The 17,223-nt window shown below is 31.3% G+C and overlaps 1 protein-coding gene across 6 annotated transcripts in view; it reads right to left on the bottom strand.

Moving 5' to 3' along the window:
* The window catches only part of LOC142241136 (angiogenic factor with G patch and FHA domains 1), a 52,217-nt gene that overhangs the window by 26,310 nt on the left and 8,684 nt on the right, over positions 1 to 17,223 (bottom strand). For 4 of the 6 annotated variants that reach the window (XM_075312884.1, XM_075312881.1, XM_075312883.1 and 1 more), the window contains exon 4: positions 3,598 to 3,734. In XM_075312884.1, the coding sequence (XP_075168999.1) occupies positions 3,598 to 3,734 (137 nt within the window). Of the gene's footprint in view, positions 1 to 3,597; positions 3,735 to 3,818; positions 4,043 to 17,223 lie in introns of those variants that run through there. The other 2 variants (XM_075312886.1, XM_075312885.1) reach the window with 2 other exon arrangements.

The following is a 17,223-nucleotide window of genomic DNA, read 5'->3' as shown; positions in this document are numbered from 1 at the left end:
AATTAAGTACAAAATTACTCGTTAATAAATATTCATTTTATTTGTATTTCTAAATACGATAAATTTTAAATGCATTTAAAATGGTGTTAAATGGTGTTCTCTCCTAAATAAATTTATGTTTATATGTAAAATTATTTATGTTTATACTCGACATCACGTTTTTCTTTTGTTAGAGTTTTCAAATTTCTTCGAAAATTTCAAACTTTTTTGTTACAAAATTGTTATTTTTGCAATAAAAAAATAATACTTTATCCAAAAGCTCAGTCCATTTCGTTTATATCAAGCGCTGTTCTTTTCTGACTGTAAACCTTTAATAACATACATCTCGAAGTTTCATTGTAAAAAATTTAATTTAGTAATATATAAATATAAACATATAAATTAAAAAAAATTTGGTTTTCGGTCGGAGCAGGGATTGAACAGGACCCTTTGCATGCAAGGCGGACATGCTAACCATTGCTCCACGTAGCCAACAAATGTACGTTTCCGTTGAATAATGTTTTGTTTGCATCGGCTCGTGGGCGGTATGGTCCTCGGTTCGATTCTCCATCCAGGCGAAAGGTAAAATTTAACAAATTTATAAAATTGAATAATTTCTTCAACATTGCATATAATATTTTTGGGCTCAAAATGATTCCAAACACATAATATGTCCACATAAAACAAACATAATAATGTTTCGGCAGTATCCAATAATATATGTCCTTCCTAGAAAATATGTTTGGAACATATGTTAGAGAAGCGATTTTTTTAGGGTGTACATTCCCCACAATGTATTGGTCGACTACTTTTTATAGAGCTGCAAAACTATGTATCGATTTTTTGGAAAATATCGAATGGTGCGACTATCGATAGTTTTTCAGCTCTACTTTTTTACTCTACACCGAAAAAAAAGTTTACTATTTTGTATGAAAAATAAACTAACCCATAGTAAGAATGACCATGATTTGGCGCCAAAGATTTTTTTCATCTAGATAAGTTCATGACTTTTTTTATAAATTAGTTCATGTATTGCATCGTATTTTAGTTCATTATTACTATGCTGTGGGAAGAATATACTTAAACTCATTCAAAATATTCCTGTTATCCGGAAAAATGAACAATTTGTTGGGAAACCTGTATTAAGAAATTGGTTTGAAATAAACTGTTTGTCAGTATAATTTTCAAAAAGTAGAGAAATTGAGGAATCAAAGGTACAACAAGCCTGTATACAACTAAGAAATTTTTCGTACAAAACAAGTCAATTTTCTATAACCACCAGTATTTTATTTCAAAAAATTATTATTATATTACACAAAACTATGGCTTATGATATACAATAGAGGAAATATTTTTATTCGTACGTTGGATGCAGTTACTTGTCGGTAGTTAGTAATTGCTTCTTCAAAAGAGTAATTTTCTATGTTATTAGGACTAAACTAATTAATTTAAATTTCCATGTTTTCTATCCATATAAAAGATATATGTGGCATAAGTTGCTATATTCATTGAATTGTTGTCCAATTTCATCGATTTTGGCTAACTTTTGTTGGGCGGATTTGTCTTATAAGCATCTGAAATTGCAAAGTTATACAAAATATAAGAAAAATATTATCAAATTCTATCGTTCATATTGATTTTTAACTTACGGTTCTCAAGAGTATTTCCTAGAGCCAATAAGGATATCAGCTTAGTTAGCATTAAACAGTAAGAATATTCAAAAAAAATACCATTACAAGACCTGTCTACCTGCAAGTGAAAATAATTATTTTTAATAAATTTAAATTTTGGTTTTATTAAAAACGGACAAAATACGGTTTATAGAAAAACTTACAACATTGAAAAATCCATCCAGTATGTACATTATTGGAATCAAATCCATGGACTAATGGGACGATTTTGAAATTATTCTCAGAATATATTTGAAATAAAAAATATTATAAAATTAGACATAATTTCCACATGTCAGTATAGCATTTAGTATTTAAGGAGGATATTAAGTTCGAGTTTAGAGGCTAAAATCGCAATTTTCATGATAAGTTTTCTTTTCTAATCCATTATACAAAAATAATCTTTATAAAAAAAAACTTGGTTTGGGCTATTCTCCATCAAGTTATATTTAAATTTGTATCGAAGACGTATAATTTTATATTTTTCTTAGTGATTTATTTTTAATTTTAGCGGCTAAACTCGAACTTAGTGCTCACCTGTAGGAATTGCCGCAACATAAAAAATATAGATTCAAAAAAAATGGTTGCATCTCCAACCTGTTATCCAGATGTAGAATAAATGTAGATCATCCTATTACCACTCATGTTGTATATTTTTTATGTAAATCAATTAAAAATCCGCACTAATTTTAAACTGTTAATAGAAATATACAGTTCCTTAATCTGTTATTTGTTTTTATCAATAAAAAGCGTTTTTGATTTCTCTAACATCACATCATTCACTTCTCAGTTTCTAAATAAACACCAATACCGCACGTACAATTTTGCAAAATTAAATCCACGTGTGCACTTCATAAATGCATCAACAGAACTGAATGCAGCAATAAAACTCAAAGACACAAATAGTCATAAACGATACATACCTGCCGTAAAGAAACACAACACACACACACACACGATCCCTTTCTGATCTCGCTATTGCAAGAACACAACTCTCACCAAAAAAGATACCAACAACACACAAGGAACATTCCATTGTCTCTAGAATCAAAACAACCAACAACAGCATAAATGACGCAATAACAAACACAACAATCATACGAGATATACACAAAATGTCTCTAAAACCTTCCTCACATGATGCACTCACATTTTCCAGTAGCAACTTTATTGATTAGTTGGAATTCTATCTATAAGTTAAGGTAACATATATACCAAATCTATGAGGAATCTATAAAAAAATTATATACACCCGTCAAGGATTATATTAACTACTTTTTATTCTACTTTATCTAAAATTTTCAATGTGAGTAAAAACACTCCAACATATAATAAAAAGGGAAATAATCTGTAGGTAGCCATCGCACGAATCGGTAATGTCGTTAGGTTAATTTTTACTACAAAAATTTTTTTCCATACAAAATTTTTTCTTAGTAAATTTTCCACATTTCGTAGTAAGATTTTTATATTTCCCATGTATTTTTATAATAGAATCAAAGATGCATTAACTACTGTGTTGGAAATTTATTTAAGGAAAAATCCTTCCCATTTCGTAGTTAGTGAACTAAAAATAATTTACTGAATTTTTATAAGTTTTCCTTTAGCTAAGATAATTTTCGTTACGAAAAATGAACTATATTACAGTAAATTTGTTGAATTATGTGAAAGTTAAAATGGTCCTTAAATTTACAAGACACTTTTTTCTGTATACACGACGAATGGGACAATAAAGAAACAAAAAAAAAACAGATTTTGTATGTTTATTACTTTCCCACACACAAAGTTCGCACAAATGTTCCAATTTAACTTTTTTTTACAACTTCATAGCTACATGTATTCTGCGTCGATACAATCTAATTTTTTGAAAATTAGTTGACAAATGTAGATTTTACAATGGAAATACGAAATGGGATATCTCTACTAAAATGACCTAAAAATTTGAACTTACCGCATTGTAATAGTATCCAGACTTCTTATCGTAGTACAATCCGGATGTTGGTTCATAAACAAAATTACTAATATTTTGAGCCTCTTGAGCAGCCTGTCTCATTTCATTGACAAAACTAAAGGCATCCACGGCGGAAACTGAAAGTATACAAGGAAGAAAAATCATCTCATTAACACACACACTCGCAAACAGATCGTAGGAGGTCACTAATTTTTTTCTACCGCATTTAGTAGGTGTCGGAAAATAGAATTCAGACACCCAAGATCATATGTGGCGATAAAGTCATTTTGTTTTAATCGGAAATTACAATAGAACTAAATCTTCAAGTGGAAACATGCCAGAGTAAGCACGCGATGGAAACTTTGCAAACACCTAATGTTTTTGCTTTAGTTTCGTGGAATTAAAAACAAACAATAATTTTGTTGACAAATATGCGCGGCCAATGATCGAGATTAAATGAGGAAATGAAAATGATTTGCAGCAATAATGCACCCAATTAGATTAGGTTTCCTTCAATGTAATCGTAAATACAGATACTATGTGATAATGTATATAATGTATTTTATGATCAAGTAAAGCATATATGATGGGTTCTAGTTGAATATTTTGGTATTTAAGAAAATAAACAAGTAAGTTCGGCCAAGCCAAATCTGATATACCCTCCACCATGGATTGTATCGAAAGTTCTACTAAAAACACAATCGAATTACTTGCCGATGACAAGGCATCTTAAAACTTTTTAACGTAGTCTTCATAATCGTAAATTAGTCCATATGGAGTACATGTTAGACAAAAAAAAGTAGATTTTATACATACATATATGTATAAGTCGATTCAGTTCTTCATAGAGGAGCCTATGGTTATGAATCGATATGAACCAATAATCGCACGGTACACGCATCCATTTAATGCTTATCTAGAGCATGTAAATGTCGCGAAAACCATGTATTTTGTAAATGTCTTTGTAAAAATAGTTTTCGAGCAGAGAAAAATGTATGCTGGCAATAACCATTTAAATGGTTCTCAAAAGCCGCAAACATGTTCTATTATTTAAATGATAGAATTTGAGACCATTAAATGGTCGGGAAAATCATGTACCTGATTATTCAATTTTGGACCGATATATAATGATTGACCGATATGGACCAATATTTGCATGGTTGGCCATAGAGCAAAAATTTGTCAATATCGGTTCATAATTATATATAGTCCCCATATCACCGATCCCCAGAGCTTCCTGGAGGATTAATTTTGATCCTCCAAGGGGCTCCGCAAGCAAAATAGCCTAATTTCAACAGATGAACCGATGTACATCGCTTGATCGACACAAAATTTCACCACGACCAAACACTGGTCTTTATGAACCCAAGCCACAACATTCTTTGGATGTTGGCGATGGGCAGAACAGCCGGTACTGTTTTAAGATGAAATTTGGCATGTCTCCCCGAGAAATATAATCCACAAGATGGTACACTCAAAAAATGTTTACTTGGATCCCAAGATTTTGACCTTCCTTTAAGGATTTTAGTATTGATTCCGAGCCAAAGATGCGGGTTCTTTAAAATAAGGAAATTTTTTGCGACCTATCTGGTTTTAAATCTATGATCTACAGATCTCATTTATCGAATTTTCTATTTTCCGTTATATTAATAAAGCTATTAACCCTTAAATGCACACTGTATCTATTAAGATACAACCAGAAAAAAAAAATCTTACGTCTTAAAACGTTCTATAATATTTCTAAAAATATTTCTTTCCGGAAAGTTTTTAGTACTTCTGAGTAATCTCCAGTCAAAATTGAAAATCAAATTTTAACCAAAAATTCAAAAATTGCAGATTGGAAGTTAAATAATATTTACCATAATATTTTTTTAATGTGGTATGCAGATGTTCTTTTTTTTACCATTTTGCATATTATATATTTTTTTCGGAGGAATCGGTAATCTTGTGCATTTAAGGGTTAACGTACATACAAATGCCAGTTTAAAAATCCAAATTATGACGGATACTTCGAAGTAAAAATTATTTTCTTAATTCAAAAAAAAAAACTTTAAACCAAAGATGATAAATCCTCAAAATAAGTCATAGCCTATATTTGAAGCGTTTCTATCTTAAATCTAAAGATTCAATATTTCAGTTAATTTAAGGACGATTTCATTAAATCAAAAATGTGTTTCTTTACTTTAAAGAAAATTTGCCTTGGTTTAAAGACATGCAACTATAACGAAGGGACGCAAAATGTGTGTCCTAAATTTAATGAAAAATTTTTTTGAAGTAAAGATTATAAACTTTCTTTTAATTAAAATTTCATTATTTTAAAGCCATTTGTCCTAAAATTGAGGTTTTATCACGTAAATATTTGTTTAGTGTAGGAAAATGCTCTATGTACTAAAGGTGTGCACATGACACGAAATTTTCGTGACTCACGAAAATTTTCGTGACTCACGACTCACGCGTGAGTGAGCGTGATTAACAATCCAAAATGTCGTGCGTGAGCGTGAGTCACGAAAATATTATCTTCGTGAGTGTGCGTGAGTAAAGATTTACGCTCACGCAAATAATCCCGCTCACCAGCATAAAACGCTTAAGAGTTAAATTCATTTACAATTGTAGTGACACCTGGGATGTTAAGAGTGTAATAACGCTCTCGATTTTAATAATGCTCATATTTTCAGACAAGTCGCTAAGGTAAATTACTCAAAAAATTGTTCGTGAGTCACGACATTTTTCGTGAGTCACGGTATTTTTCGTGAGTCACGACATTTTCGTGCGTGAGTGTGCGTGAGTACAAATTTTCTTTTCGTGAGTGTGCGTGAGTCTTACCAAACAATATCGTGCGTGAGTGTGCGTGAGTAAGATTTTTCCGTCGTGAGTGTGCGTGAGCGTGAGCAAAATATTACTCACGTACACACCTCTACTATGTACGTGGTGTTAACTCCGAGATTAGACATATTTCTAGTGGTGTCCCACAGGGATCCGTTCTTGGACCATTGCTTTTTGTATTATATGTGAATGATATTTTTGTTTGGTCTCCAATTGGTGAATGTTTTCCGTTTCTTTATGCGGATGATATCCATCTTTTTTCAGTAGTATGTCCACTTTACAACTTGAGATGAATATCAATCATGTTTTGGAATGTTTGTTAGTCGGTGGGTTTGTGACAATGATTTTGTTATAAATAACTCTAAAACCAGAGCTATGTTCTTTTATCACACAAATGATGAAGTAGAGTTGAATATAAAAGCCAATGGTTCGCTTTCGTTACTGAAATGAGATGTCTTGGTAGAGGAGACTCGGTTTAGAACATCCACTCTTCGGAGGCTTTACTCGCTAAATTTCTTTAGTCCAGTCCATATTAGGAAGAGATTGGGGTTTTCATTACTAATGTCTTCTGTTAATTATTGTATTGAAATAGTATCAGTTGCGAATTTGACTTGCTGTAGTAGGGAGCCACCGTGGTGCAATGGTTAGCATGCCCACCTTGCAAACACAAGGTCGTGGGTTCAATTCCTGCTTCGACCGAACGCCAAAAAGTTTTTCAGCGGTGGATTATCCCACCTCAGTAATGCTGGTGACTTTTCTGAGGGTTTCAAAGCTTCTCTAAGTGGTTTCACTGCAATGTGGAACGCCGTTCGGACTCGGCTATAAAAAGGAGGTCCCTTGTCATTGAGCTTAACATCGAATCGGGCAACACTCAGTGATAAGAGAGAAGTTCACCAATGTGGTATCACAATGGACTGAATAGTCTAAGTGAGCCTGATACTTCGGGCTGCCACCTAACCTAGTAGGCTACAACGAATTGTGAATATGATTGTCCGGTTTGTCTTCTCTTTACGGCGCAAAGATCACACTTCGGGAAGTGTATTAGAAATTCTAGGAGTACCTTTTCCTATGTATATTGAGCATAAGGTTTTGATGTCTGCCCCGAAGCCGCTTTAAATATAAAAATAACAGGATGTCTCAAAAACTGTTTCATAAAAATATGTTAAACATTTTTTTCGAATTCAGCAGATCAAAATACATAAGAAAAGTCGACTCTCAACAAGTGTACATTTTCAGTGTAAAAAACACTGTTAATAATTTTAAAAATTTGTTCGAATTCATCAGATCAAAATACATAAGAAAAGTTGCCTCTCATCAAGTGTACATGAAAAAAAATATTTTGTAAGCTAGTGTAATCCATTTTAAGGAATACAAATTTTGTGAAAATTTGCTTTGGGCTATTCCCCTTCAAATTATAATAAAATTTGCAACAAATATGTATAATTGTATGCAGGGATCCGGAGCGGTCCATTTTTTTCGCTCCGCTCCCGCTCCGGAGAAAAAAAACCGCTCCGCTCCACGCTCCGCTCCTCTTCGAGAAATTATAGTACATACATTGTATTATTTGTTCAATTGAGTTTTATTTTATTTAGAAAAATCGGGCGGTACATATATGGGAGCTATAGCTAAATCTGAACCGATTTCGATGATTTTTTGCACATATACTAGTTAGTGCTATAGAAGATTACATTTCGCCAACTTTGAGTAAGATCGGTTGATAAATAAGGGTTTTATGACCTAATTTGGCAAAATCGGGCGATACATATATATGGGACCTATATCTAAATTTTAACCGATTTCGATGAAATTTTCAGACTTAAAGGGTGATACAGAAGATTATTTTGTGCTAAATTTGACGACGATCGGTTAGTAAAAAATTGCAACGTGATCCCATTTGTCGAAATCGGGCAATACATATATATGGGAGCTATATCTAAATTTGATCCGATTTCTTCCAAATTCAATAACGTTCGTCCTTGTGCCCAAAAAAACTCCCTGTACCAAATTTCATCAAAATCGATTAATAATTGCGACCGAAATCCTGTGAACAACAAATACATGTCCAGTCGGACGGATGGACAGACGGACACTAAGCGCTAGATCGACTCAGGAGGTGATTCTTAGTCGATCGGTATATATTTTATGGGGTCTAAAATCAATATTTCTTGTAGGCACATTTTTTGGCAGATCAAACTTATTATACCCTAACCACTATGTGGTTTAGGGTATAATGACTTTAAAACAATGTGTTGAAACATTTTATTAATTTTGAAGCGAAATTTGCATTCATGTTAGGATACACATTTTTATGTCGAATCATTTAGCTATAAGGATAAACAGACTTCATTGAAAAGTTTAGAGACTTTTAGACAAGGAAAAATTTTTTTTTCAGAGAAATACGTCTTCTATTCTAAGCAAAATTCGTATTTGAAGCATGTGAAGTATTTGGCCTACCGACAATATTCTTTGCGGTGCACCATCTACTATTTAATATGTGATAGAAACCAAATTTATGAAAATGGACCAAAATGGACCAAATTCTGTTTGGCCTGACCATCGGACCAAATTTAAAAATTAGAAATCTTTTGGACCAATTTTGGTCCGATCGGACCAAAACGGCAACGCTGATTGGAATTGAAAGTCTATACACAGAGTAGAAGTAACTACTCTCCGAAAGTTTTTTTTTTTGTTTTGCAACAGACGTAGAGAAGAGGTTTTGTTATATTTGTAATATGTGTGTGTATGTTTATGTTTGCAACAACCTCCATCGACATCAGTCCGTGGTATACCTACGAATATTCTTACTCAGATCTAGTGTTACCTAATTTCGCTTTTTTCCCCTTTATTGTATAATAAATGTATATGGGCAAATTTTTCAACCAAAATTGAAACTATCCATAATTTTAATTATTCATAAATTTAAAAATTCGAGAACTAATATCAGAAATAAGAGAATGCTAGGATATACACAGAAAAAAATATCACCAAAATATTTCCAATTAAAAAGTTAATTGAAGTTGAAAATTTTTTCAATTAATAAATTAATTGATACAATTAACTTTTTAATCATGATAGAAACATTAAGTTAATTAAGTCAATGATTGAAAATTTTTAAATTTTTAATTAAAAAATTAATTGATACAATTAACTTTTTAATCAAATTCGGAAGATTAATTCCCTTTCACTACCGAAATAAACCTAATGTTAAAAACTTTAATTTTTCTTCTGTTTTTACTTGAACTAACAGCATGTAGAACAAAAATTGCCATTTTGAAAACCTACTTCAAATACTTCAAGAGCTATATGAGCTTGTTTTGAAAATTTGATTCTTGAATTGTGACCAAGTGGCCTTACGAAAATAAGCGCTATTTGGCATATAATGTCCTTCAAAGTGTGAGCAAAAATACAAAAAAGAACCCGAAAAAGTGTCAGCTATAGTTTTGGTATGAATGTCCATTTACTAGAAACATACAGTAGAAAAATTGTCTCAAATTTACGTATTTTTCGTTTATTTCTAAAGAAGTTTACAAAAATGTATTTTGGACCTCACCAATATGGAAAATATTTATAGGTTATTTAGATTACTTTAAAATAACATCGAGAAATAAATCAAAACTAAGGGGAAAATAGAATTTGGTGTCTTTTTCGAATGTCCTTCAAAGCGGACATCGGTAGTGAAAGGGTTAAAAAAAGTGCTGATTTTTTTTTTAATTTTTAATTAAAAATGTATTTCAAACAGTCATTTGTTAATCCAAATAAAAACTCTAAGCCAATTCAGAAAGTAATTAAAAATAGTTACCTTTTTTAATTGATAAATTAATTGAGTTTTGCAATCAACATCAATTAAATTTTTAATTGAATCAATTAAAAAATTAATTGAAATTTGCTGAAAAAATCAATTAATTTTTTAATCAAGAATTTTTTCTATGCCCAATTAAAACTGTGATTGATACTATCATTTTCGTGATTGAAGACATTTCAATTAAAATATTAATTGGATCAATTAATTTGGTGATTGAATCAGAAAAATTTTTTTTTGTGTGTAGTACAATAGTAAAGCAAATATGAATGTCCTTACACTGAAAAAAAGCATGCCCGGTTCCAAAGATTTTGTCTTTACTTTAACAGTTTGGGTATTAATTCCGAGCCAAAGAAGCGGAGAATACAAGTAAGGATACTTTAAAGACGTAATTCTCTTTTAAATTTGGGGGTTATGTACTTGCTTCTAGGAAGCAAATGTTAATTTTTCATTTTTTTAGATTTGTTTCGTCAGTTGTTATCAAAATCCTTTAAAAACGAGTTAACGAGTTATTTTTTTTCCATATTAAGACTCGACTTCCAGTAGAAATTATGCTATGTTTCAAGAAAAAAGCGTCTTTAAATTAAAGTGTTGAAAAACATGTCTTATTTTTTAACGATTTTTTGAGATGCAAAAAGGAAACAAATTTAAAGACAATTTTATTAATTTTAAAGAATTTTTCTTAATTATTAAAGTCACGTTGACCTTACCTCTTTCATGTTATGATACACATTTTTAAGTAAAATCACTTAATTGTAAGGACAATACAACTTCATTCAAAAGTTTATTGCCTTTTGGACAAGAAAAAAAAACTTTATTTTAGAGAAATACGTCTTCCATGTTAAGCAAAATTTGCATTCTTATTCTAAGGACATGGAATCTTTGACTTCACGACAATATTTTTTTCAGTGTAGAAAACTAAAAAATTAAATATAAATAAGATCGTTTAATTGCATTTATTTGACGTTCATTATAACCATCTTTGTAGTAATACGGGATGAAATTGATCGAAAGTACTGTTGTTACTTTTACAACACATACTAGAGATATATTTTGACATTTGCCGTTTTTGAAAACAATTACTAAAAACACGTTGTGTTTTCCCCAATGTACGTACGTACAAAAATACATATCGTACATTTTAAACGTTTGCTCACACTACGCTAAGTACTAGATAAATTTGAAATTACCTACACAGTGTAATTTCAAAGTTACACATTTCATTCAAGTAATATTTTATTCGGAGCGGAGCGGTTTTTCATTTGGAAACCGCTCCGCTCCGGATTTTAGAAATGCCGCTGCCGCTCCGGCTAAAAAAGGGCTTGCTCCGCTCCGCCCCACGCTCCGCTCCGGATCCCTGATTGTATGCCTTTTTCACTGATTTAGTTTTCACTTTAGCGGTAAAAGTCGAACTTAGTACTCACTTTTATGGAAAAAATAAAATGTAGTCCAAATTGGAGGAAACGCAAAGGAGAAAGAGAAAAGGCTGTTTGTGTTTAGAAATTTTCAATTACTAGGATGGAAATTACGAACCCCAACATACTCAAAGAAAGGATTATATTCAATGCAATGTCTTGCCCAATAAAAGTTGGAAGTTCTTCTAAAGGCATAACTTTAAAAGCACTTCCGAAAATGTCCTCCCAAAGATGTCCTTTATTTTAACTACACGGAAAGTTCTTTTAATTCAACTTGCTTTTTCATATTTTTAATGGGTAATTTTAACTTTTTTTGTTTCAAATAGTAAGAGATAGTAAGAATTAATAAAATGGAACAAATTATTCAAATTTTGTCGATAAAAATGCTAAATCCTTTCTAGAAAAATTACGAATTTTTGAAAACATTTGAGGTCAAACGTTTCTGACAAGCGATGGAGTGCATTGAAAATCATAAAAAATTAAAAATGATTTATTTAGGAAATATCACAATATTTTTTAATTCACATACAAAACACTGATTCAAATTCAGTGCAACGGCTGTTGAAATGGTGGACATCCATCCTATGACAAGCCCATGTTAAATTCATCGCGACTGCGCCAATTTTGCACCACTTCCGGATCCAAAACACATTTTCACTACTTTTTTTACGTCGCTTTTTTATTGGGGGTAACTATTTTTTTAGGAGACTACTCAACCCCGATGCGTCACTTCATGCATACATAGGAATATGGGTAGACAATACGAATTTTTGAAAATAAATTCAAAGGTTCTTCAAAATGTTTAAGCAGTTTTGAAGACAAAGTCAAAATTTCAGCAAACAACAAAACAGTTGTCATAAAGATAATATTTTTAGATACTACCTCTGTGAAGCACAACCTTCAGTAATGAATTAGGGAGTACATAATGCGAAAGATTTTCAAAATGTCCACATAAAATTATGTTGATTATTTTATTTTTCTTTTATAATCGAGTACCATTTATGTATTTATTTTGGCACAACTAACAAAATCACATTTGACAATTTAGTGTACACGCAAAAAAAAATAATAATAAAATATTAGGAAAATATTAGGAAAACTGGTGTCGAAAACTTTATTCATATTTTATTTAAGTAATTGTGTATTCATGTAAGTAATGTTCATCAAATACATATCTATAAAAATAATTGTCATACCTTCACTTTATCCGATTTCGTTTCACGACTCTGTAACGTTTCTCTCATTTCAAAACAAATTTTTAATAGTACAAAAATGAGCGAAAACTCTAACAAACTTCAAAAAGTTTTCAGATTTGCCAGTTTCGGAAATAAGACGAATTCGTAGGGAATTGAAAATTGCAATATTTCAACTACAAAATGTCTCGTGCCATGTTCGTCAGTGTTACATAGAGTTTCATATTTCATATGCGAATTGCAAAACTTACCTTCAGTGGATTGGGTCAAGATGGGATTATTATTTTACAAGAGAGAGAGAGAGATTTTATTTTTTATTTACTTCAAGTTATAAAGCAATGCAGTTATTTAATTTGTATTCGCAGAGGCATATCTCATCGATTTGCAATCGGCGAAGTCCGGAACGAGCCTAATTGCAGAAATCGCATTTTTTCGATTACGTTTACGATTATGAGACAGATGAGACTGCCTAACCATTGTGAAATTAGTCTTGGCGTGGATAATTTATACATATCTAGCTGGGTTTGATTTTTTTCCCTTTTGGTTTGATTTTTTAGCTGATGCAAAATAAAATTGCTACACTGAAAAAATATTTATATGTGGTATTAAAGATTACGCATCCTAAGTTTTAAATAATCTAACCTAACCTAAATATCGCACGGATGAAAAAGACTGTTTTTCATATGTTTGGCTATAAACATTATATGCTTGGAACACAAATTTTTAAACACAATATTTTTGAGTGCAAGCATATAATGTTCATAAACTAGCATAACATGTTTGGGACATATATGTTAATATGTTAGAACATATTATGTTTGGGACATAAAATGTTTGTAAATATTATATGCTTGGATGCAAACATATATTAATTTAGAAATAGCCTATAAACATATATGTGTTTAGTAGCTTGGAGCGCTATTTAACAGGGAGCGATATTGAATTAAGTTGGTGGTTGTTGCTTGTTATTACAAAATTAACATTTTATTTTTCCTTGGGCAATTGATCAGCTACTTCTTTGATCCTTGCAAACTGTGTGGTCCGCTGTTCGAATCCCCGTCCGGCAAAAGGTAAAATTAAAATAAAAAAAATCATAAAATTGAATAATTTCTTCTACAATGTTTGTATTACAGAAAAAGGTGCTAAGAACTAAAAAATCTCGTGGAAGTGAGAAAGATGTGGGGGAATATACAATTGGGCAGAAACTAAATTTTGAGCATTCAGGTCAAAAACCTATGTTGTTAGAACCTATATTATCTGTTTATTTTCATAATTCGTTATGATTGTAAATATATAAATAAATAAATAAAATTTTGAGCACAATATTGTTTGGGAGAATTTTTTTAAGCATATAATATTTTTGGGTGCAAAATGCTTCCAAACATATTATATGTTCACATAATAACATATTGTTTTTTGGAAGACAACATTATTGAATTTGGATGCAAAAATACAAAATGTTTGAAACTTAGACTACCCAAACATATATTGTTTAGACTAATATGCTTTCAAGCATATTATATATTGGAAGAGATCAAACATATAAATGTTTGGGCAATACCCAAAAATGTATATGCTTGAAGCAAAATATGTTTGGGAGTATATGTTACAGAAGCGATTTTTTGTGAGCGTGCGGGTAACACTCATTTTGAGGATTTTGAAAGTTTTTTTTTTTTTGAATTAAGAAAACATATTTTACTTGGAAGCATCCGTTCGATTCGATTTTCGATTTTAATTTTTGTTTGTACGTATATAGCTTTATTAATACACAAGTTTACATACGCACGGATGAAAAAGACTGTTTTTCATATGTTTGGCTATAAACATTATATGCTTGGAACACAAATTTTTAAACACAATATTTTTGAGTGCAAGCATATAATGTTCATAAACTAGCATAACATGTTTGGGACATATATGTTAATATGTTAGAACATATTATGTTTGGGACATAAAATGTTTGTAAATATTATATGCTTGGATGCAAACATATATTAATTTAGAAATAGCCTATAAACATATATGTGTTTAGTAGCTTGGAGCGCTATTTAACAGGGAGCGATATTGAATTAAGTTGGTGGTTGTTGCTTGTTATTACAAAATTAACATTTTATTTTTCCTTGGGCAATTGATCAGCTACTTCTTTGATCCTTGCAAACTGTGTGGTCCGCTGTTCGAATCCCCGTCCGGCAAAAGGTAAAATTAAAATAAAAAAAATCATAAAATTGAATAATTTCTTCTACAATGTTTGTATTACAGAAAAAGGTGCTAAGAACTAAAAAATCTCGTGGAAGTGAGAAAGATGTGGGGGAATATACAATTAGGCAGAAACAAAATTTTGAGCATTCAGGTCGAAAACCTATGTTGTTATATATATAGCACCTGTTTATTTTCGTAATTCATTATGATTGTAAATATATAAATAAATAAATAAAATTTTGAGCACAATATTGTTTGGGAGATTTTTTTTTAAGCATATAATATTTTTGGATGCAAAATGCTTCCAAACATATTATATGTTCACTTAATAACATATTGTTTTTTGTAAGACAACATTATTGAATTTGGATGCAAAAATACAAAATGTTTGGAAATTGACTACCCAAACATATATTGTTTAGACCAATGTGCTTTCAAACATATTATATATTGGAAGAGATCAAACATATAAATGTTTGGGCAATAGCCAAAAATGTATATGCTTGAAGCAAAATATGTTTGGGAGTATATGTTACAGAAGCGATTTTTTGTTAGCGTGCGGGTAAAGAATTTCTATTATTTTAAAATAATAAAATATGCACATATATGCTTTAATTTAAGTAAATTAATTTGAAAAACCAAGTATTTGTTAATTTTGTGGTTTATAAACAACAACAAGAAATATGTTTAGTTAAGAGGTAAACAAATCAGCGGTATGCAAACTTTTGTAAGACTGTGTACGAGGGCAGTTCGGAAACTTCTTAGCCTAGCACATAAAGCGCGGTATAAACAGAAAAAAGTTAAGTGTTTTGGAAACTTCCATCTCTGTTATGAACACATGTTAAATTTTGTTTCGATCTGGCAACTCCTTCATATTGGAGCAGGTGTTCAACAAAGACGCATCCGCAATTTTTTTTTTACAATGGAAAAATTAGAAATGCGTACTGTCATTAAATATTTACATAAAAAAGGTTTATCGGGACAAGATAAACCTTTTAATTGTCCCTTTTTTATCGGGACAATTAAATGTACAAATTCGAGAAAAACGTCCTGGCTTACAACACAAAAAAATAATTTTTCATCAAGACAACGCACCAGCGCACAAGAGTGTTTTAACAATGGCTAAAATCAACGAATTAAAGTACGAGTTGCTTGACCACTCACCTTATTCTCCTGATTTAGCTCCCAGTGACTTTTACTTGTTCCCAAATCTAAAAAAAATCCTTGCTGGCAAGTGTTTTACCTCAAATGAAGATGCAATTACAGTTGTAAACCACTATTTTGAAGACCTTGAGGAAAACTATTTTGAATCAAGGGATAGAATTGCTAGAAAAACGTTGGACTAAGTGTATTGTAGTTTCAGGAGATTATATTAAAAAATAAAAATATTTTTGAAAAACTAACTATTTTCTTTCATTGATAGGCTAAGAAGTTTCCGAACCGCCCTCGTATTTTGATTGTAAAGGTGTGTACTAGGTTCCACTTTATTTTTGCGATTACTTCTCCTTAAAAAATCAAAATTATAAATGAAAACAAACATATTCTTGTAAACAAGAAACTTCGCATCAATTGAGTTAATTTGTCTGCTTTACATTAAACTGTTTTAATAAAGTAACGGCGAAAATTCCAACACGAAAAGTTAACATAGTACTGACCTTAATACTGAAATAAATCACAAATATATCATTTTTATTCGTAGCCAAGCCACAAATTAGCAAAAACTTGGAACATTTCACCATGGGGCAATGGTTAGCATGCCCGCATACACAGGGTCGTGGGTTCAAATCCAGTTTCGACCAAACACCAAAAAGTTTTTCAGCGGTAGATTATCCCAAAGGGTTTCTCTAAGTGGTTTCACTGCAATCTGGAACGCCGTTCGGACTGAGAAGTTCACCGCTGTGGTATCACAATGGACTGAATAGTCTAAGTGAGCCTGATATATCGGGCAGCCTCTATACCTAACCTAACTTAGAACATTTAAACGCAAGTAAACAAAGATTTATGAATATTTGAAGCCTCAAAAATATAAGTACAGTGGGTAACGGATATAAGCACATCGCATGAAAGAATGTTTAGCATGGCTTTTAGGTGTTTTTTGGTAGGAAAAGGGTTTCGCATAAGAAACACGATTAGAAGAAACAAAGATAAAAGAACAATTTGACAATCACGTCAGGAAATGTAGTTAAGTGACGACAAC

This window comes from Haematobia irritans, chromosome 5 (genome assembly GCF_050003625.1).
Source record: "Haematobia irritans isolate KBUSLIRL chromosome 5, ASM5000362v1, whole genome shotgun sequence".
In the NCBI taxonomy this organism is placed as follows: Eukaryota; Metazoa; Arthropoda; class Insecta; order Diptera; family Muscidae; genus Haematobia; species Haematobia irritans.
Note: the sequence above shows the minus strand (reverse complement) of the source record. Positions and strands in the feature narration are given on the sequence as shown.